General features: G+C 43.3%; 1 protein-coding gene and 1 long non-coding RNA gene across 4 annotated transcripts in view; one reads left to right on the forward strand and one right to left on the reverse strand.

Annotated features, from left to right (window-relative positions):
- Nucleotides 1-22456, reverse strand: part of TXNDC11 (thioredoxin domain containing 11) — a 60318-nt gene that overhangs the window by 14191 nt on the left and 23671 nt on the right. For 2 of the 3 annotated variants that reach the window (XM_070779673.1, XM_019987539.2), the window contains 3 exons: nucleotides 19350-19443; nucleotides 3240-3352; nucleotides 984-1184 (listed from right to left, as the gene is read on the reverse strand). In XM_070779673.1, the coding sequence (XP_070635774.1) occupies nucleotides 984-1184; nucleotides 3240-3352; nucleotides 19350-19443 (408 nt within the window). The remainder of the gene's footprint in view (nucleotides 1-983; nucleotides 1185-3239; nucleotides 3353-19349; nucleotides 19444-22456) is intronic. The other variant, XM_070779674.1, reaches the window with a different exon arrangement.
- LOC139179702 (uncharacterized) lies at nucleotides 7819-10495 on the forward strand. The gene is made up of 2 exons (XR_011564015.1): nucleotides 7819-8193; nucleotides 10210-10495. It is a non-coding gene; the product is annotated as an uncharacterized lncRNA (long non-coding RNA).

The following is a 22456-nucleotide window of genomic DNA, read 5'->3' on the forward strand; positions in this document are numbered from 1 at the left end:
GTTGTGAAGATTTTCCAAAGAAATGAAGTCTTATTACTTCAAGTCCTCCCTAATCAGAGAACCAGCAGATCCATTTCACTTCCTCTTCCTCCCTCCTCTAAGCCACAGGAGCAGCGTCCACTCAGAAGGCCCCCAGCGGGGATGAATCATGTCAGCAAAGAGGCTCCAGAGTAGTCACAGGAGGAGCCTGGCCTGCCAAAGGTCCTGCCTTCCCGTTCCCTCAGGAAGGCTCCTGAGAGGGCCCGGGAGAAGCAGCATCTGGTGAGCCTGGCCAGTGGTTCACGGACTCTCTGAAATTGGTTTTGGCCAATTAAGGGATCCTGGAGGGAAGGAAAAAATTAAACCCCCAGTAAACCCAACTGAGCAATCCCAGGCGCTCTCTGCTGATTGTTATTGCTCTAAGTGCCCCCGAACGATCCATACATAAAATAAACTCACACCCAGAGACAGGCAACACACGCAGAAGAGGCAGGCAGGAGGGGCTGGCTTCTGTTGACAACTGGCTCCAAAAACCGCTCTGTGAGCCACAGAAGGGTCAGGAAAACATGGGGTCCCAAGGTCACCCTGCCACTGCTGGACTGAGCATGGTCAGGGCCACCAGCCTGGCCAAATGCCTGTGATGACGGCACCCCCAAGGCCACACTAAACCCCGCCTGTGCTGTCCACCCGCTCCACACCTCTCCCGAACATCAGTCGCTGCAGGAAGAGGGAACCTGGCCCGTCTTCAAGGACGCCTGGTTTGACCGCCCTGTCTGCTCTGCCTCAACCAGACCTGAGACACTGTCAGTAACGTGGCTGGAGAGGCCATGGTGGGTCCCAACCAAGAAGGCACAGGCTCTCCTGCCCACTTACAGGAAGGAGTGATACCATGAAATGCAGCAGCCACTCAGCGAGTAAGGGAAACCACTCTGATAGTGGAAAGAGAGAAGCCAATGAGGTTCGCCTGTTGCTTCTGAGACACCTCTTCCCACTGTGGCTCTTACCTCATCTATCAAAGGGTGACTCTCGGCTAAGGGATTAAAAGGTATGAATACAAAAAGGGCTGGTCCTTTCTTCAGCTCGTTGTTCAGCAGGAGACTCTTGCCGCCATGCGGCCACAGCCATCGGACGAGCGTCTCTCGGTTTTCTAAGGCCCACTTACAGATGTTCTCAGCGGTGTAGTTGATGACCTCCCTGGGAAAGACCTGGGAAGGACAAACGCAGAGACATAAGAGGCGAGGTGGGACGGCAGCACCACCCCTGCCCAGCCTCAGCCCTCTCTTCACAGTTGAGGAAAACGAGGCTCGGAGCGGCCTGGGCGGCTGCACTCTGGCTCTGCCACTCCAGACAGGGCGCTTCCTCACAAGCGGCTTGGAAAGCAGAAGCTGCTGTGAGAGGTGACTTTCAGATCATGTGATTCATCTTTTCCCTTTAGGCAGAAAAGATGAATTTGTTTAATCTACCAACAAATAAGTTTCCCTGCCTGCTGCTGGCAACAGTGACCTCTACCTTCCTGCGTAAAGCGATTGCTAAGGAAACAGAAATGATGCAGTCGGGGGTCATTTTACCCTTGGGAAAATCATGTTTCCCTTGTCCTTGGGGACTCTCTGTTAGAACAGAAGTTTATATCTGCCTTGCTCACCTGTCTCCCCACCCCCATACCTGGCACAGAGCAGGAACTCAACAAATATTTGCATGAAACCCTGAGTGACCTAGAACTTGTATACAAGGCCACAGATCATACTTTATGTGTACAGAATTAAGGAGAGATATGCCTAGATTTTTTTTGCTTTTTTGCTAACAAAGTATGTCAACATAAAATTATTTTTGAAATTCCAATGATGTAAATTACAGGGTTTCAAACAAAACTCCCCCCCAAAATGCTTGGAGAGTTCCACAAAATAAGATATTTTATACTTCCCCAAATAGAGGTTTAAACTGACTTATAACAAGATGTCCACTGCTTTTACTTAAAAAAAAAAAAAAATACTGGTATCCCATTAATATTTCATTTGCTGAAAGGAATTCTGCTGCTCTGTCAATGAGCCACCCTTAAAAACTATGGAATTGACACCATGAATTCAGTATCTTTTTCAATATCTTTCTCATAGTCCTATCTTCTTTTCGCCATCTATTTTAAATTTCTTTCTCAGTACCTGTTACTATACATAAACATGATATACGTTGCTTGTAAAGCATGTTACAAAAGAAGGATGAAGGAAAATGATAGACAGCAGAAGCAGATGAAGTCCAAAGAAACTTAAGACTGAGGCACAAGGAGAATGGGCGGGCGGCAGGAAAAATCGTCAGATTTTTATTCCCAGAGTGGGATGGTGGGAGGTGGAAAAAAATGTTAATTGTCTTCATGAACAATTCTATCTGGAAAACATGGAATATATTTGACTTTGGGAATATAAACTGCAAGAAGTAAAGCCATCTGGGTTACTAGAGAAAGGCAGAAGCCAGGGAGACTGGCCACAGGGGGCGCCCCTCAGCAGTCCCCCCACAGGCAAGAGCCTTGTACGCTGAGCTGAGGGGAGCGTGGGTTTAAAGGCTGGGCACACGGGTACGGGGGTTCGGGTCCTCACTCGACCTGTAAGTCACTGACGCCGTCAATGAAGTCGGAGAGAGAAAACACTGAAGAAAATAAACTCAGCGCTGGGACTGAGGAAGTAGCAATAAACAGAGCAGAAGCACAGGACTAAGCACAACACAGCTCAGAAGCTCAGAAACAGCTAAGTTGGGGCCAATCCACCAACAAGCAAACAAAATCAGGGAACAAAGACAACAATGGAAAACCCAGGCGCTCTGGGGCGGGAAGCCACCAGCTTCTCACTGTGACTTGACAAGAACTTCCAAGTCCATCTCATCAGCTAAAGGAGAAAAGCGTGTCACGTTGCTACTCTTGATAAATGCAACAAATGAATAGAGGATATTGCCCAATGGAACCTTAGCCTTTGAGAACATGGTCCCAGAGGAACACTTCTCCAGTACAGCAATTCTGCCATTTCATCCAAGAAGGAAAGCTAACAAGGCTGCGTCAAAGTCTAAGACTATAAACAGAATTTCTAGCTGTTAAATCCAAGAGCTCTGGGGCACAGGCTCCAGAAGGGGCTGAGGGGACTTGGTTTGCATATAAAACCATGTGCACTCTCCTAGAGACAGCGTCTATAGATTTCACCCAGTTCTCAAAGAAGTCTGTGATCTAGACAAGGTTAAGAACCACTGCGCTAATAGAAACGTGATTTTAAAATACTTACAAGTGATGTGTTGAAATGTCTATGTAAATACACACTTCCAGAGTGTACTAAGGATACCAGTTTCGCAAGATGCTTATTTGTGATAACCCCAAATCGTACTGTTCCTAGGTAATCTGAAACAGAAAATTTTCCTTTATTAAAAAGAAAAAGCCTATGCCTTAAAACAACCACAAAACCCAATGATCAAATCTTGACACACAAATTTCCCCGGAGCAAAGCTCGTTTTGGCCACCTAGCCTAGACCGAAAAGGAGGAGCCAAAGAAACCACCTCCTAAAACAGATCGCATGTCTCCTCCCGAGTACCTGCCTCCGACTAGGACCTGCGCTGTTTCAGTCCCTGTTCCCTACTCACGAACCTCACCTGAGAGCCCAGGCACATGCTATTCTCTCCGTCTGGACATTTCCATGCCAGTTCCTTCTCATCATTCAGATCTTGGCTCCCACCCCACCTTCTGAGAAGGCTTCCTTGACCACCTGCTTCCAGGCAAAAACACTTGAAAGGATGGTCTGTAAGCGGACACCAAGGCTCCCTCCTGACTCAAGCCTTCTCTTTACTCTAAGCTTTACTCTAAGCTTTTAACAGCACTTACTAACATTTACATAATCCTACTGATTTATTTAGATTTTCTTTGGTCCAACTTCCTCTTAAAACCTTGTTTATTGCTGTTTACCCCAGCATCTACAGCAGCATCTGGGCATGTGTGTACTGATCTCTTGAGCAATAAATGTTAGTTACATGAATCAATCTAGCATATACAAGGAACTCATGTGAATTACTAAGAAAAATAAGTTAAAAATGGGCAAATCACAGAAAAGGAAACGTAAGAGGCTAACTGTGCACTTAACCTTGCTATTTTGGAGGAAAGCAAATGAAAACACAATTGCCACTTTTCACCCTCAAAATGCCCCAGATCTGAGACATAGGAAATACCAGATATTGGTGACCAGTAAAGAAATGAGCGCTCTGCTGCAGAGCTGCTGGAAAAGGCAGACTGGCAGCCACCTGGGAGAGCAACCCACTGTGCTGTCCACAATGGAACCCGGACACGGCCCACAGCCCCCGATCCACCTTTTGGTGCCCACACATGTGCCCTGAGAGTTACACCCAAGGGCAGTCACCAAGGAATTGCCTGCAGATGTTGAAAACAGTGGGGCAGGGCAATCTATACAGCCTGAACAGATTTTCTAAGACACATGTGAGTAAAAAAGCAAAGACACAGTGTACCTTTTATGTGGAAAAATCCCTCACACTTATAAAGTATGTTTTCTCCTACAGGCACATATGGTTACAAATGTACACAGAATCTGAAAGGATAATAAAAACTGTTTTGTGTTGGGGGTTGGAGATCAAAGGGGACTTGATCCTTATGTGTGAAGCATTCTTTTTCCCCCTAAGGAGTATATTTAATGTAATATTTGTGTGATTAAAAGTTGACTAAAACATGTAGTATTAAAAGAGGGTGGATAAAACGACATAGGAAAAGGTACATTTTTTCCTACCCTCTTTCTGCTTTACTAGCAGGTGTTGAGTAAAGTATCAGTTAAACATTGTGTGCTACACTGTCGTTCAGTCATGTCTGACTCTTTGTGACCCCATGGACTGTAGTCTGCCAGGCTTCTCTATCCATGGAATTTTCCAGGCAAGAATACTGGAATTGAGTTGCCATTTCCTTCTCCAGGGGATCTTCCTGACCCAGGGATCAAACTCATGTCTCTTGTGTCTCCTGCACTGGCAGGTGGATTCTTTACCACTGCGCCACCTGGCAAGCTCTGACTCAAGTCTTATGAAAATAAGTCAAAATCACTTAAAGTGTCCTGTGCACAGAGACGTTCACTGCACCATTATTTACAGAACAACAACAAAAAACTTTTGATATTACCAAGTGATATCTAAGTAAACACACGAAGCTTCTAGCTTACTTACACAAGCCCTCCTTCCAGCAGGGGTGGCCTCTTCCTCTCAGAGGAGGAGTCACTATTGAGGAAGAGGCGAGAGTGACTGTGTCCCTCACACCAGGCTGGACAATCTAACATAAACCTGATGAGTTGAAAATGGCACAGAACCAAAGAAACACAAGAAGAATAAGCCCAAAATGACAGGAAAGGCTTATATATAGGGTGGATGGCAAAGCGCGGGGGGCGGTGGGCAATGGGAGCCAGAGAATGGGAGTGAGGCAGCCCAATCTTCCTCTCAGCACCAGACTTAGAACCACAGCAACGTTTCACAGCCTTCATGATCAAAACCTAGACTCATTACACCAGCCACCGAGTGGGGATCCAATGTGGAACACAAGCACTAACAGATAAACCTGCTGCTGCTGCTAAGTCGATTCAGTTGTGTCCGCCTCTGTGCGATCCCATAGATGGCAGCCCACCAGGCTCCCCCGTCCCTGGGATTCTCCAGGCAAGAACACTGGAGTGGGTTGCCATTTCCTTCTCCAAAGCATGAAAGTGAAAAGTGAAAGTGAAGTCGCTCAGTCGTGTCCGACTCTTCGAAACCCCGTGGACTGCAGCCTACCAGGCTCCCCCATGCCTGGGACTTTCAGGCAGGGGTACTGGAGTGGGGTGCCACTGCCTCCTCCGAGATAAACCTGACGGCACTGCAAACCTCAGCGAGGGGGTGGTGGTGGGTGAGGACAAAGAACTGAACCAGAGAAGAGCTGCAAACAGTATCTTGACTGGATACTGTCAAGACAGCGAGAGCCAGGCTTCTCGGGGAAGGAGAAAGAAGTTATATATGAAGAGAGGAAAGTTAGAGTAAACGCTGCAGTGTTAGACTGGAATCAGAGGAAATTAAAATAAACTTACAACTTTTAGTATAAACTTATGACTTAAGACACAGATAATAGATATAGAACAGAGGCATGCATGTGCGTAGGAATAAACACATATATGTCTGAGCTCTCTACCTGCTGAAAGGGCCTAGAAGTAATGACACTGAGTATCAAGAAGCCCCAGATCTGGGTTTCTAAATGTCATTCTCCAATAAAAAGAACCCGGGGCTTCTTGGAAAAGAAGCTGATCCCAGCGCTGGGGCAAAGGCAGTACAAGATGAGCCTGAAACATCTTGTTGAGTCAGGAAAGAAGTGCTCATAAAAAGAGGAAAATTTGTTCAAGGGACACAGGCACCAACCCAAGACGCTAATGGCCAAAGCTGGAACAATCTGAGCAACAAAATAAACAATCAGTATTTTTCAAAAGTGTCCATGTTATGGAAAGTAAGAAAAGAGTGAGGAACTGTCAGAGGAAGAGACTAAGGAGAAAAAATAATTAGCTGCGATGCAGGATCCCAGACTGAATCCTGGAATAGAAAACAGACTTTACTGAAAACAATGGCAGAACTCAAATAAGGTCTGCGGTTTACAGACCTTCGCACTGGACCAATGTTAATTTCTTAGTTTTGACAAAAGCACCACCACAAATGGTTAAATCACGTTAACACTGGGGGGAGCTAGGTGAAGGTAGAGCGTTAGGAAACTCCGGATCCATCCATCCGCGCAACATTTCTGCAGCTATAAAACTGGTTCAAATTTGAAATTAAAAAAAAAAAAAAATGGCATAACATATAATTTCAGATTCCAAAGCTGCTGGAAGAAAAAGCAGGACTCAGGAGGGGAAATGCACTGGTAGGAGAAAACACACCACCCTCCATCCAGCAGTAGGCTCAATATTGGCAGACCGCCACCGATAGAGAGAGGGGTGAAGGAGAAGCAGCCAGTAGGAAACTCATTTGAGAGTCCGCCAAAGTCACCAACATGATTTACTGGAGCAGACGAATCAGGAGTGACAGTCTAACTCAAAAGCTGAAAGGGGCCATTCAAAAACCAGCTTAGCTGCATTCATAAGAATGGACAGCCGCCTGCACAGGGCAGATTTTAACATGCCCAAACATACTACAATTTCAAAACTTTATTTTTCACACAGAAATGTATAAGAATCACACCTTTTAAAAGTTCCTTCAGATAGTGGAAATCTTGCTGGAAAAAGCAGTTTATCTGTGCAGTCTCCTGTGTATAAGGAGCACTTAAATTAGCAGGCGAAGTTCACAGTGTAAGAATGACACACGAAAATAACACTTCTCATCTCCATATCCAGAACATTCTGTCAGGCAGGGCTCCAGGGCTTTCTACAATAGGGGTCTTTGTCGATTATAAAACGAATAATTTTGTCCCAAAATGAATGAAGCTTTAATATTTTAACTGAGGATTCTGAATGTACTGAATAATAAAAAACAAATTCAGAACCATGCTCTTCCCTCCCCTACCAGTGGGTCCAACAATGGCATGATCCTATTCAATTAATAATAATAATAAAGTCTTAATAAATTCTGTTAGCCAGGTAACCAGCTGACTACAGTCTATGAGCCATCCAGGGAAAGGTGTCAGAAAGACTACTGCAACATGCATGACATCCTGAAAGAACATCTGGGTGAAAGCAGGAGTTACTGAGCAGTTTCTGTAGCTGGTCACACAGACATCAAGATGACCACAGCAAGAAGACTGGCTTGTCTACTGTCTGCTACAAATAGCTTGTCTATCGTCTGAGTCCTTGGTCTGGTCTCCCTTAGCTACATGGCAACCTACTGGGCACACAGCCACCGCTAGGCTCCCCATGGGACTAGGGATGAGTGGACAATACAGCATGGCGCTTCGCTGTTTGCGTGCTTCAAGGAACAAACAGCCTTGCTTTGACCGATGAAACCTTGCCTACTTCCAGCACTTACTGCAGGCTTACCCCTTGCTACCTTTCATGAGCTTGGGGTTCTTTTCCGTCACTCACACAGCACTCCACTCCTGCTTCCCTTACCCCTCTGGGTGGAGCTTTCATTGACCTTCCACACACCACTTCACCATTTACCTCCTGGCAACCACCAAGGACACATCGAGAATGGAAAGACCTGAAATGCCATCTGGTTTCCACTCAGACTCATCTGGCTCACTTGTGATCTTTCTGGTATGCATCAGGGGGTTTTGTTTTTGGTCACTGCATAATGTTTTAATATCAGACTACTTTTATTGCTTAAAACCACTGCTTTAAATTCAATTTTTAACATTAAAACTTCAGTTTGGTATTAAGGTAAACTGCATACATTCTGCGGAGAAGGCAATGGCACCCCACTCCAGCACTCTTGCCTGGAAAAATCCCATGGATGGAGGAGACTGGTGGGCCGCAGTCCAAGGGGTCGCTAAGAGTCGGACAAGACTCAGCGACTTCACTTTCACTTTTCACTTTCATGCATTGGAGAAGGAAATGGCAACCCACTCCAGTGTTCTTGCCTGGAGAATCCCAGGGGCGGCACAGCCTGGTGGGCTGCCATCTCTGGGGTCACACAGAGTCGGACATGACTGAAGCGACTTAGCAGCAGCAGCAGCATACATTCTGAGGCAAGACCTCAGTGAGGCAAAACATTAAAATTCTCAAACATTCCAGAAAAGAACAAAAATTAGCTCCTTTTGTTAGCAAAAGGTTTTTTGTTTCCCTTTTTATTGAAGTATGGTTGATTTATAATCTAGTATGAGTTTCAGGTGTACAGCAAAATGACTCAATTTTATTATATTTTTTCAGATTTTCCATTAATAGATGTTTAACTGCTTTCAAATTAGTAATAAGTCTTGCCAGAAGCAAAGCTACACAATTCACACTCACCAATTAACAGACTACCAGGAGGACACTGAAGCATCAGCTCAAGGAGGTGCCTACAGGAGACTCAGGATCTTAGGATATAATTGCTTTTTCCCAGGACACCGGGATAATGAGGCCTAGGTCCTAAGTGCACGGTCCTAGGTGGTAGCCACTCACCACGTGTGGCTAGTGAGCACTTGAAACATGAGCAACTGGGGGACTAAATTTTTTACTTTATTTGACTTTTAATTTGAAAGTGATACTCAACTCAGTTACAAGGAAACATTCAAAAGATAAGTTTGTAACCTTAAATAATATCATATTATAAATAAACTATATTTCAATAAAAATAAATACACAAAATGAAACAATATAAAACTGGTATGTAAAACACTTTTTCAGCTGTAAATTGTATGAAAGTGCTGTTACATATAGAAGACTTGGTTAAAAAATGTAAAATATCTCAACAGTTTTTATGCTGATTACATGTTGAAATGCTAATAATTGGGGTACACTGGGTTAAATAAAATAAATTATTCAATTGATTTCACCTATTTCTTCTTCAATTTTAAGGCAGCCACTAGAAAATTTTAAAATATCTCTGTGGTTCATGTTAAAGTTCTACTGAACTATGCCGAGGTGACCATGACGAAAAAGCAAGATTCATGTAACTCAGGAAGAAGATTAGCCTCAGATAAGTCCAGCAGCCAGTAAACCTTAATAATGGACAGTTATCTGGGAAGGACACATAAGACAAAGATGTTTTCCATGAAAACCTCTCTAAATAGCAGAGAATGGTTACTTTAAGAATGTGTCCCACTCTCTCCTTCAGAAAGGAAAAGGTGGGGCTCTAGACCTTGTGACTCTGGGTACAAATGGCCGAGCTTCTGAAATTCTCTCTCAGAGGGCTACATTAAACAGTATTTGGTGTCCTACAAAGTGAGATACCCAAGGATACACTGAAAGAATGAGCAGCCATGGTGGAACTGAATGGGCCATCTGCTCTCCAGGAGGCTTCTGCGTGAGCTAATCTCTCAGGGCTCTCAGGGCAAACTGGAACAGCAGGTTGAGAAAAAGACTGATACAGAATACTACTAACTACTAAACCACGATATTCTTCAAAACTGACCGAGTACCACTGGATTAAGTCACGTAGATTTTAACCTACATGGCTAAGAAGTTATTTACTCCCTGGGAAAATTTCTCTCGATTCTTTACTCTGGGAAGTGGTCACATTCCCAAAGGCAAAACCTGTATTGTGGTCCCTTCCAGGCCGCCAACAATTCTCACTTTACTCTCTACTCTGACGTTTTTATTAACTTCTGCTTTCCCACTCTTCTTTACAAGCTTTTGGACAAGGAAGAAAAAGGAAGACGGCAGGACTGTATTAACAGGGATAACAACAGCCCCTCCAAGGTTACTTAGGGTTTCCACTGTAGTGACTCGGCATCAGCCACCGGATGATGACTTCATGCACTTCCAATGCTACATGCATTCATCAGAATAAAAAAATTTGCAAAGAAATGCAACTGTATAGAAATGTTTATCTTCAGCGCATGAACTATAGCTATGGCTGGCATTTTTCCACAGAAATGTGACTCAGAGATTTATTACATTGTCAATTTCTTTTTTTTTGGCTGTGTGGCATGGCTTACTGGATCTCAGTTCCCCAACCAGGGACTGAACCCAGCCCACGACAATGAAAGCACAGAATCCTGACATCAGGCAACTCCCTCAAAATCCTAAGCACAAAACAATTATGTAGAAAAAAGTCTGGCATTTGGGCACCATAGACACACTATGCATGTTCTGGTGCTTGCCAAAATACTGCTAAACTCCAAGTAAGCATATAACTTCTTAGCAGTGATTTTCCTTCTACTTGTGAGTTAGGAAGGAGGGAAAGAAAAACATCATTCCAAATTCATCATTTGCAGGGAACATAAACTATAGAGCTAAACAGGCACTGTCCTATACACTAACACGACTGTAAACACCCTCACACCATTGTTCTCATTTAGTCAGAGCATAACATTAAAATGATACATCTTTTTATCATGTATGTAAAATACATACATCTCTTGTATGTATTTCAATTAAGTTCCTCTTTAAAAAAAAGCCTCAGGGAGGGAAAGACTTCACTAAAGAAACATTATCTCCTTAGAAATTCCTCCTCTATCCCCTCTTACACTGCACTTAGGGTCTAGCATTGGTGTCATTCATATATATATATATATATTTTTTTTTTTTTTTAAATCATGCTTTACAAAAATAAAAACAATTCTTAGCTACCAGGTCTAAAAAAAAAAACAGGCCATGGGCCAGAGCATTTTCAAGCTGAAGTCTCCTTTAGAGGCAACTAGGGCAAAGTTCCCTTACGCCGCAGGTGGGGAACCTAAAGAGTAAGCCGTGGTCACACTGGACACCTGCCACTGACACAACTGGGCAGGAGAGCGAGTCCCCGACTACAGGTAAGAAGATGCCACTAACGCCCAGGAGAAACCAGAAAACAACGTTGGTTGCTAAGTGGGAGACACAGCCAAGCAGTGCAACAGGAGTTCCAAGGAAGGAGCCGGTGGATGGAAATCTCCACTCTATGTCTACAGAGCGCCAGATGTCACGCTGACTGGGCAGTATCTACAACTCCCACAGGACTTCGGCTAGGCCCTGAAAAAGACAGACACTAACTAGGGCGAGGCTCTGCATTTTACGTAGGATCATGAGCAAAGCCTTGGAGGTGAGAACCACTACCTCCTCATCCCAGGAGAGCAGAGGCAGATGGAGTGATGTGGTTGCGGTTCCTATCACATTCCTCACGTACTGGACATGACTATATTAAGTCACTGTTATTGCTGTAACAAATTACCCACTAATTTAGTAGCTTTAAAAAATACCTTACAGTTTGGAGGCTGCAGTCTAAAACGGGCCTCATTGGGCTAAAACCAAGGTGTCGGCAGGGAGTGTTCCTTCCAGAGGTTGCAGGGGAGAATCCATGTCCTTGCCTTTCCTACCTTTCAGAGGCTACTTGCATTCCTTGGTTTGTGGCCCCTTCCGTCTTCAAAACCAGCAATGGCCAGACAAGTCCTTCTCTCACTGGATCACTCTGACACTGTTCTTTGCCTCTCAATTCCACTTTTAAATCCACATGCAACCTCCATTTCCTCTTGTCATGCAATGTAATATATTCACAGGTCCTGGGGTTAGAATGTGGACATCTCTGAGGAGCCACTGTTCTGCTTCACAGTGACCTGGGGTCTGTGAGGTCAGTGAATGAGGCCTCCAAGCCTCAGTCTCCTCAGCTGAGATAGTTAACACTGAGAAGGTAACATTCTACTTCAAAGAGTGGCAGTGAAGATTGGATCTTCCGGGTAAAGTGCTCTGTTCAGCATCAACTTATCGTGCTCAATGTTACATAACAAGCAGTCAAGTGGAGGGCAGAGCTGGGTTTGTCTGAACCGAATGGCTTTACTATAAGTGTGTGACTTTATTATAGAAGGTGATCCCTGAGAGGTTTTCATGATTTTAATGTTTTGGGTTCTTTGCCTAGGAGTCTTATTTCAGCTTAAAACAAAAACAAAAACCCCACCAAAAAACCCCCAACAACCCTGAAAAAAATAGGATCAAAAATCAAATCACACACAGACAGGGACTTCCCTGGCGGGCCAGAGGTTAAGAATCCATGCTTCCACTGCAGGGGCACAGGTTCCATCTCTGGTCTGGGAACTGGGATCCCACATGCCGCACAGCGTGGCCAAAGAGAAAATCCCCAAAACACAACAAAAACACATATACATACACACTCATAAAACAGGTAAACTTCAAAAAGGTAGAAAATACCACAAAACAATTAGAAAGTAAAGATAGTGAAATTTTTCAAACACACGGGTCCAAGGAATCAGAGTATCTACAAGTGACCACTAAGCTTGATTCTGAGCTCTCCGCACACTTTTTGCTTCTCTCAGCACCACCTGTCTTCCGCTCTCTTGTTCCTCATCCTCACTCTCTTGTTCCTGACTCCTCATCCTCCTGGGAAACCCAGCCCACCTCCAGTCTTCCCTGACTTGACCCGCACGCCCCCACACCTCCGTGCCTGTCACAGATGTGTTACTGCACTCGATCTGTGGACAAGCCCACCTGAGGGCCACCCTATGGGGGCACTATGAATGGTAAGAAGTGTTACTCTTTTTCACAGCTGGAGTACAAAGTGGACCCTCCAAAGTTCGCTGAATTAATGTCATGCTTCTGAATCTAACTCAAGAACAGTAATGTCTGGTTTTGGGCTTAGTGCTTATCTAGCAGGGAGTTGGTGATGGACACGGAGGCCTGGCGTGCTGCAGTCCATGGGGTCACAAAGAGTCGGACATGACTGAGAGACTGAACTGAACTGAGCAGCACTTACAAGGCTGAGGAAATGTCATAATGGGAATAAAAGCATTTCCTATGAAAAATGATCATATCCTTGCTAAAATAATAGCAACATAATTAAAAGTCATTTTTAAATGCGAATAAAGACATATGGACTTCCTAATATGTTTACTCTAATGTATATTAATCAGTACCCAGAGGGCCTCAGATCACCAGCAGTTAGTTAGAAAAAGATTTCTCTCTGCAAGTGAGTATAGTGACAACAATACTCACTAATCAGAACTCATTAATACTCAATAATCTCAACAAAAAGATTATCTGAGAAAACCAACTGATCAAGAACCTGTTTCATTCATGGAGAACTGTTAAATCCAATGCCTGGTCCAAAGTCCAAGAGTTAGACCCAGGAACCTGAGGAAATACAGTAATCTCAGAGTCAACCTTGCCTAAGAAGTCAGTCCTTTGCTTTTTGGGTTTTCTTTTTTAGTGGTTGTCGGCCTTTTAAAAAATATTTATTTATTTGTGTGTTTCTTAGTTATGGCATGTGAACTCTTAGTTGCAGCCATGTGGGATCTAGTTTTCTAACCATAGATCAAACCTGGGCCCCCTGTGTTGGAAGTGCAGAGTCTTAGCCACTGGACTGCCAGGGAAGTCCCAGCTCCCTGTTTTTTCAATGACTTTAAGAATGTCACTTACAGGATAAGAAAATCCTACCTTTCAGATCTCTTGATGTTGTATAAAGTTTCATAATTTAACAGAAAAGTGCTCCAAAAAAGCTTTATTCATGAAGGGACCTTTTTGTGTCCTGACGGGATTGTCCCAGCAAATAGCAGCACCACAAATCGCCACCTGGTGGAGGAGAGGGACCCTACACTGGAATTACTTCCTCTAATCAATTTCTATTTTAAAAAATTCGCTGCAAGGGTTATTTTCCAAAAGTGTTCCTTAGAAGACTAATGTCACAAAGTCTGCTGTCAACTACACTCAGGAATTCCTAAAGGTGAAAGAAGGGAGTGGGTCTTTAGTTAACAGTTCAGTGTATTTTGAGGATGACATTTAAATGTCGTGTGTGTGTGTGTGACTCAGTCATGTCCAGCTCTTTACGACCCCATGGACTATAGCCTGCCAGGCTCCTCTGTCCATGGGATTCTCCAGGAAAGAATACTGGAGTGGGCTGCCATTTACTTCTCCAAAATATCATGTGTATTTCAATTCAATCCATTAGGATTCTAGTGTCAGGAGACAGTAAGAAGCCAAGCATGAGCCAGGCTAGGCCTCCGTCCAGCCCAGGGTGAGTGACTCCTGCAACTCTGGTCTAGGGAACCTGAAAGGACAGACATAAGGGGACATGGAGGAGGTGGGCAGGAGATCCAAAGTGACAACATCCCACTGAGAAGATCACTCCCTTGGCAATCTCAAGGTAACATGCTCTTTACAACTTACTCATTCAAACTTTTAGCTAAACTCTAAGAACTGCAAGAGCCCAATGACGAAACCTTGGCCTCAAGGCACTCAGTAAATACTGTCTGAACAAACTAGCTCACATTCCTGTGGGATAGAGATGCAGTCAGTTCCATGGGGAGAACACCATGTCTCACCGTCACCCCTTGGTGTCCACAGGGAACCGGTTCCAGCCCCAGCCCCAACTCCTCTTGAATACCAAAATCCAGGGATGCTCAGTCCCCCGTGCAAAACGGCACAGCATTTGCATGTAACCTACACGCATCCTCTGGTATACTTTAGATCACCTCTAGATTACTTGTAACACCTAATACAGTGTAAATGCTCAAAAAATAGTTGTAGATACAATGTAATGCTATGTCAGTTAGTTGGCAGATGTGTGACAAATTCAATTTTTGCTTTGGGGAACTTCCTAGAATTTTCCTAATATTTTCAACCCAGGGTTGGCTGAATCCACAGGTGGTCACAGAAGGCTAACTACACAAAAAACAGCAAGGATGGAGAGCTCAGGGAAAGGGAAGAGGAAGACCTGCTGGCTGGTCTAGGTGCAGAACACCTGGTGTAGTCGCCTGTAAGAATCCAGACCCAGAACTTGCTTCAGGCGCTTTCAGTCGGTGGCTTTCCCATTAAACTACTACAGACTTTCAGACTATAACTGTATTCACACACAACATAATTCACACATGATGTGGCCTTGTAAAACAAGCACTTACCCTCTCACCTCCGCTCTCTCCCATTTTATGGCAGAGAAACTCAAACACAGAAAAGGTGCGTGTTTTGTCTAAGTTTATGGACCCTGCCGGGGCAGACAAAGGCTAAGGACCAGATAGCAGCCCCTACGACCCCGCTTTCCCCTCAGGAAGCACTGCATCCCTTCTGAAGGTCAAATGGACGAAATTCCTTGCAAACTTTCTCTTTTAAAAAGGGCACTGAATCATAGCAGACTATAACAACATTTTACCATAACACATCTTTACAGTAAATAAACAAGCATAAGACAGAAAAAAATCAAGTAGGCACCCTAAAAATATCAACCCCTCCATCAAGTTTTTTTTAGGCAAAAGAAGAAAGAGCCTGTCTGCCAAGATCAAGGTGAAAAGGCTTAAAGAGGAAAGGCTTGGCAGTCTAGAAAGAGGAAAAGTACAAGGGACCAGCGTCCCCAGGATGTGGAAACACACCCAGAATGCCAGCCCGCAGTTAATCATTCAGCACTTTGCAAGGATTAATCAGAAATGAGGGTGTGTAAGACCTGTGGGGCTTCACAGGTGGTGCAGTGGTGAAGAACCCGCCCGCCAATGCAGGAGACACTAGAGATATGGGTTCGATCCTGGATCAGGAAAACCCCCTGAAGGAGGGAATGGCAACCCACTCCAATATTCTTGCATGGAAAATCCCATAGACGTAGGAGCCTGGTCAGACATGACTGAGTATGCATGCATGCCAAGACCATTTACAAAAAACTGAAAGGGAGGTTTGAATAAATGAATAATGATGCTGTGAGCCTAGAAAGGGAAGCTAAATTTTATGAAAATGTCAATTACCTCTAAGTCAATATAAACACTTAATAAAATTACCAGCCCAATGCATAGATGGATATAAAAGAACATTTCATAAAACACAAGAACTAAAAGAAGCAGAGTCCAGACTTCACCAAGTACTCACTTACAGAGCAAGAAATGAAATTATATTTACTCATACAAAAAGAGGTTTCTAGACCAAGAAAAAACACAGAAGATAGACCCAATTACACATAAGAAAATATTTTTTGGTTAAGCAGGCATCATCAAGATGAAGGATAAAGGAAGCATTACTCTGTAAATAGAGCTAACTGATTAGTCAGTAAGAAGTGAGGAAAATCAACTGTGCTCTGTATTTTAAGCCAAGGTAAACCCAGGCAGCATAAAGTGCTAAATAATTTTAAAATCCAAAGAGAAGAAAGTGAACTAATTAGTGATCAGATTTTTAAAAAAATAAACAGATCAAGAAAAAGAACCACAGATTTAACTACATGAAAATACAGAACTGCTATATAAAGGAAAAAAAAAGATAAAAGTAAAATGGCTAGAAAATAATGGACAGAAATATAACAAAGGGCTACTGCCCACAACCATCTAACAGCAGGGCCAACATAAACTGACAAACTGGCACCTGGATGGAGACCAACAGGCAGAGGACACAGGGGACTGAGATGGCCTCTCGCAGCAGCCCACCCCCAACACCAGGCAGAGTGCTTCATACACGGCACATTCTCAAAATATTTGTAGACCAATGGCAAGCTAAACAAACGTTAGAGAGTGTCCTGGCTATTTCTAAGGCAATTAAAAAAAAAAAACAAAACCATAAGGCAATGGAAAGACATGTGCATTTTATATACGCCCGTGGCCTGGTGAACCAGGACATCTGCTTTCTACCACAACAGTCTAAACACTTCATCAGTTAAGCTCTCTATAACCAAATGTTAAACGGGTCAAATGTTCCTCAGGCCTCAATTTGTGTACATGACAGAAACGCAACAATGACCTAGAATTTACATTTCAAACTGTCCTGTTAAAAAAAAAAAGCCTGCATACTGAGCACCGGCTATTTATAGTAAGTAAAATTCCATTTGACCTCAGTGTAGGAGAAAGCAAAGGTGAAAAACACCCAGGGGCCCAAGGAAGGTTTACTTCAGTAATCCTTCACAGTACACAGTTCACAGAAAGTCAGCCTTCCAAATTTGTGTTCTTCTTCTAAAAATGGCTCATTAAAGCTTAAGTGGGAGCTCAGCCACAAAAATGGAGTGAAAAATTATTAAATACAATGAACTCAGTTCTTGCAAAGTCCATAAGCAACAGGATTTTACAAGACCCAACTAGAGAGGGAAGAAATACAGTAAATTTTCTGAGCTAGATTTATTCCGAGAAGAAATTTGATATAATCATTTGTCAAAATTAGTCATATGATCAAAAGATTTGTTTTGTCCCTTCAGGTAGTCTTAACCCATTTGTTACCCTCCTTGCTTAAAAAAGGAACAGAAAAAAAAACTTATTGAAAAAACTTTTATTAAGTCAACTACATTTAAAAAAAAAGGGAATAAAGACTACTACCTTATATTTGGAAAGATTTTTTCCAAAAGAAGCAATGTTTTGGAAACCTCTGAATGAAAAGGTAATTTAAGATGAAACATTAACACACATTGTAAGTTAGCTGGATAACAACACACCCTTTCAAATCTTGAAACAGCTTCTCTAACTCAAGAACTTGAATGCTGCCATTATTCTAGTGACTAACTCTAGGCTACCCTTTTATACATCATCTTCAAAGGACTTTATTTAGTTTTCTAAGAGGATTTTTGAACATCTGCTTAAGCTTATTTAAGTTGGCAGTATTTTGTCTTCAAAATTCAAACTCTGACTCATGAGCCTCCTTAGTCACCTGAAGCTGTGCAGCCCAGTCTTAAAGGGGACAGAAGAGACACCTAATGTGACAGGTTGAGTTCCTCTCCCAATGTCCCCTGCGTGAAAAGCATGCACACAGTAGATTCTCTATGCATAAAACCTTAAGACAATGTACACACTAAAATGGCCAATAATATAACTGTTTGATGTATTAATAGTATGCTATCATACTATCCCCCCAAATACTGATGCAATGTAATACCCAGTAACAGGAGGATGGCTGAAAGATCAGTGTGATCCCTCATCTGGCAAACAGTGACTGAGCCCCTGCTATGTGCCAGATGCTGCAGAAAGAACACCGAGCTGAAGACACACGGTCCCCACCCTTAGAACCTCCCAGTCCCAGGAAAACGACAGACAGTAAACAAATCATCTCACAAGTAGACACATCATATCAACTAGGCTGAGTGCTATGAAAGAAAACAACAAACCTCTCCCCAGCGTGGGAGACTGAGGAGGTGGGTGCTATTTGAGGGGAATCTGGAGGATAAACAGGGGTTTAAAAGGTGGAGAGCTGGGCCCTGGGCCCTGGGCACAGGAGGACACATTTCAGGCAGAAGGGCTGGCACAGCGGCCCCCATGTGAGGAAGGAGGGTGGAGACTGGGTACCAGGTAAGTGCCCACTGGTCTCGTCCAGGGGTGGGAAGAGGCTTGGACCACAGCTTGTAATGAGATGAACAGCAGATGAAAGTATCTAACAGAGAGCTGATTTAAGGCCACAGCTGATACAGAGAAAGAAAATGGAGCAACGTGAAAAAACGGGCAGGATACAATGTTTAACTTACAAAGCAGGGCTTCAAATAAGATATGATTCAGCTAAGTAGAAAAACATGTATATATGGATCTGAGAGTAGTGAAGCTGGCCATAGGCTGATGCTGTAACATGACATGACTTTCATACAACCTACAACCACTAAAAACTGTTATCAAAACGTCCAACTCCACACAAAAGGAGAGAATATAAGAAAATTTAAAGTGCAAAATACAACACTGTAGACACTGTGTGATCAAGCTACATTAAAAAAAAAGTCTCTAAACATTTAAGAGACTGTCCTTGAAACAGCAAACAATTCTGTCAATAGAACATAAACAATGTAATACAAATACAGAGAAAAAGAATCAAGAGAACTAAAATGTATAAATCACAAAGATAACCTATGCAAAAGTAGGTATCAGTATACATACATTTTGGTTAAAGCACTATGTGTTAATATGAATCCTGTTTACCTTTCTTTAATGAATGCAGTGCTGAGGTGAAGAAGGTCAAATAACCGGGTGGCTGGGGTGAGCCACTGAACTCAAAGTACCCGAGAACTCCAGGCTGTAGAACAAGAGCAGAATTAGGTGACTGGGTATCGTTGGTCACTGCATAAAGAGAAATATTTCAAAACAAGAAAGACATGCCATTACAACTTCACATTTGCAACCTGCTGCATTCCCGTTTTTAAAAATCTAACAGAAGCCCATGAAAAAAGTTGCCGGTTAGCACTGACCCTGCCGGTTAGCAGGGTAAGGGATCGAGTTGAGCTGCAGCAGCTTTTACAGGGGCAGTTAGCTCAGAGCTGAAACGTCCTAGGCAGGCCTCTCACCCTCTGTGGGCAGTTCTCCTATGCCCCTGGTTTGAAACCTCACCATCAAGTCCAAGTACTCATTTGCCTTTGTTTGGCAATTCTAGGCAAACCCGTTCAATGATCTGTAACCTTTCTTACATTTCTTCCTCCCCTCACTCCAAACACACCTTCACGCTCACTGGAAATCAGGCTACCCCTGAGTGGTTCCACTGGTGCTCAAGGTCATCCTTCTAGGAGCTCCTTCCTCTCCCCTCAGAGCCTAGCATTCCTCATGGGCAACGCTCCTCTCTTGTCAGGTCAGTCTGTGGAGAGCTCTCTTGGTCCTCCACCCCAGCTTCCACCTGCTCATTCCATTTCTCTAAGCTTACAACCGCGCACCCCTCCATTCTGCCAAACCAATTAACTGTGTTCCACCAGACCACATTCTGCTTTCACGTTCAGAATAATTTCTTCCTTCTCAGAAGGCCCCGCGGGCACCATTCTGTCTGACTTTGTTCTGTAACTAAATGTTTCTGAAGCCCAACTGTGAGATCCTTGAGCAACGAGTGCTGGCTGGGAGTCAGGAGCCCTAAGCTCAAGTCTGACAGCTCAGTGATCTTGGGTGAACCCTTCAATGTGAAGCTCAGCTTTCTTAACTAAGGGGACCATTCATCCTGGGGTTACTGAGAAGAATGGGCTTGATGAACATAAAGCACTAGGCAGAGGTTAAGGAGGCCTTTCTAGCCCTAAAACACAACACTGTTTTTAATAAATAATTTTGGAGCTGATGTGATCATTGGGACAAAGACCTAAATAGTAAAATAGAAATTTACCCTGTTGGTAAAGTTTAAAATCAGCATGTTGTACAAAAAAGGACATTTCTGATCTATAATGGAACATACTATCTTTCAAATCTAAAGCACTTGTTTAGTCTAATAAGATTTTATTTTAAATAAATTAACTGCTTTTCATTCTGGTAGAGACTGAGATAGTCAATGTTTAATATAAAAAAAAAAATCCAACAAATACCTAATTTCCCAAACAACTGAGGAAATAAGAAAGTAACAGGATTTTTTTTTTTTTTTGCTAAATTTCTTTAAATGTTTTCAACAAGCCAATCCAGAACTGGCTCAAAGTAGAATAATACACTGTTTGGGTTCCTAATGTTTTAAACCAACCTATGACGGAAAAACATCTATTTCTGCTTTATTGACTATGCCAAAGCCTTTGACTGTGCGGATCACGATAAACTGTGGAAAATTCTTCAAGAGATGGGAACACCAGACCACGTGACCTGCCTCTTGAGAAATTTGTATGCAGGTCAGGAAGTAACAGTTAGAAATGGACATGGAACAACAAACTGGTTCCAAACAGGAAAAGGAGTTCGTCAAGGCTGTATATTGTCACCCTGTTTATTTAACTTATGTGCAGAGTACATCATGAGAAACGCTGGACTGGAAGAAACACAAGCTGGAATCAAGATTGCTGGGAGAAATTTCAATAACCTCAGATATGCAGATGACACCACCCTTATGGCAGAAAGTGAAGAGGAACTCAAAAGCCTCTTGATGAAAGTGAAAGTGGAGAGTGAAAAAGTTGGCTTAAAGCTCAACATTCAGAAAACGAAGATCATGGCATCCGGTCCCATCAGTTCATGGGAAATAGATGGGGAAACAGTGGGAACAGTGTCAGACTTTATTTTTCTGGGCTCCAAAATCACTGCAGATGGTGACTGCAGCCATGAAATTAAAAGACGCTTACTCCTTGGAAGGAAAGTTATGACCAACCTAGATAGCATATTCAAAAGCAGAGACATTACTTTGCCAACAAAGGTTCGTCTAGTCAAGGCTATGGTTTTTCCTGTGGTCATGTATGAATGTGAGGGTTGGACTGTGAAGAAGGCTGAGCGCCGAAGAATTGATGTTTTTGAACTGTGGTGTTGGAGAAGACTCTTGAGAGTCCCTTGGACTGCAAGGAGATCCAACCAGTCCATTCTGAAGGAGATCAGCCCTGGGATTTCTTTGGAAGGAATGATGCTAAAGCTGAAACTCCAGTACTTTGGCCACCTCATGCGAAGAGTTGACTCATTGGAAAAGACTCTGATGCTGGGAGGGATTGGGGGCAGGAGGAGAAGGGGACGACAGAGGATGAGATGGCTGGATGGTATCACTGACTCGATGGACATGAGTCTGAGTGAACTCCGGGAGTTGGTGATGGACAGGGAGGCCTGGCGTGCTGCGATTCATGGGGCTGCAAAGAGTCGGACATGACTGAGAGACTGAACTGATCTGATGACGGTGTACCAGCCTTTATACCAGGAACAAAGGAAAACAAGACCTTCAGGAATTTCAGTCAAGTTAATACTGGGTAATACAAGATAAAATGAAAAGTGATGGAAAGAAAATACACCCATTTAAATTTCTTTCACTCTCCTGAATCAAAACCAATTGGAATAAACTCATTCTAAATATTAAGAAAGGTTTCATGGCCAAAAACTATATGAAGTGAGCTTCCAACTCTCTTCTCCCGTGATAGGAGAAGACATATGGCCCATAAACAAGCATCTGTTTACATGCAGATATGTAATTACATGTGTGTTTATGTAAACACACCTCAATGGAAATAAAAACTACCTGAATTCTATGTCTTCATGAGAAATGCAGATTAAACCTTTAAAAACGAATAAAGGCTAAACCATTCGCAGGGGTCCTCTGCAGGCCTTTCAACAGCGTAAGGGTTTATCCCTGTTGATGGCACCACTGCTGTGGTTTCCCAAGGGGCTAC

Source organism: Bos indicus, chromosome 25, assembly GCF_029378745.1.
Source record: "Bos indicus isolate NIAB-ARS_2022 breed Sahiwal x Tharparkar chromosome 25, NIAB-ARS_B.indTharparkar_mat_pri_1.0, whole genome shotgun sequence".
Classification (NCBI taxonomy): domain Eukaryota; kingdom Metazoa; phylum Chordata; class Mammalia; order Artiodactyla; family Bovidae; genus Bos; species Bos indicus.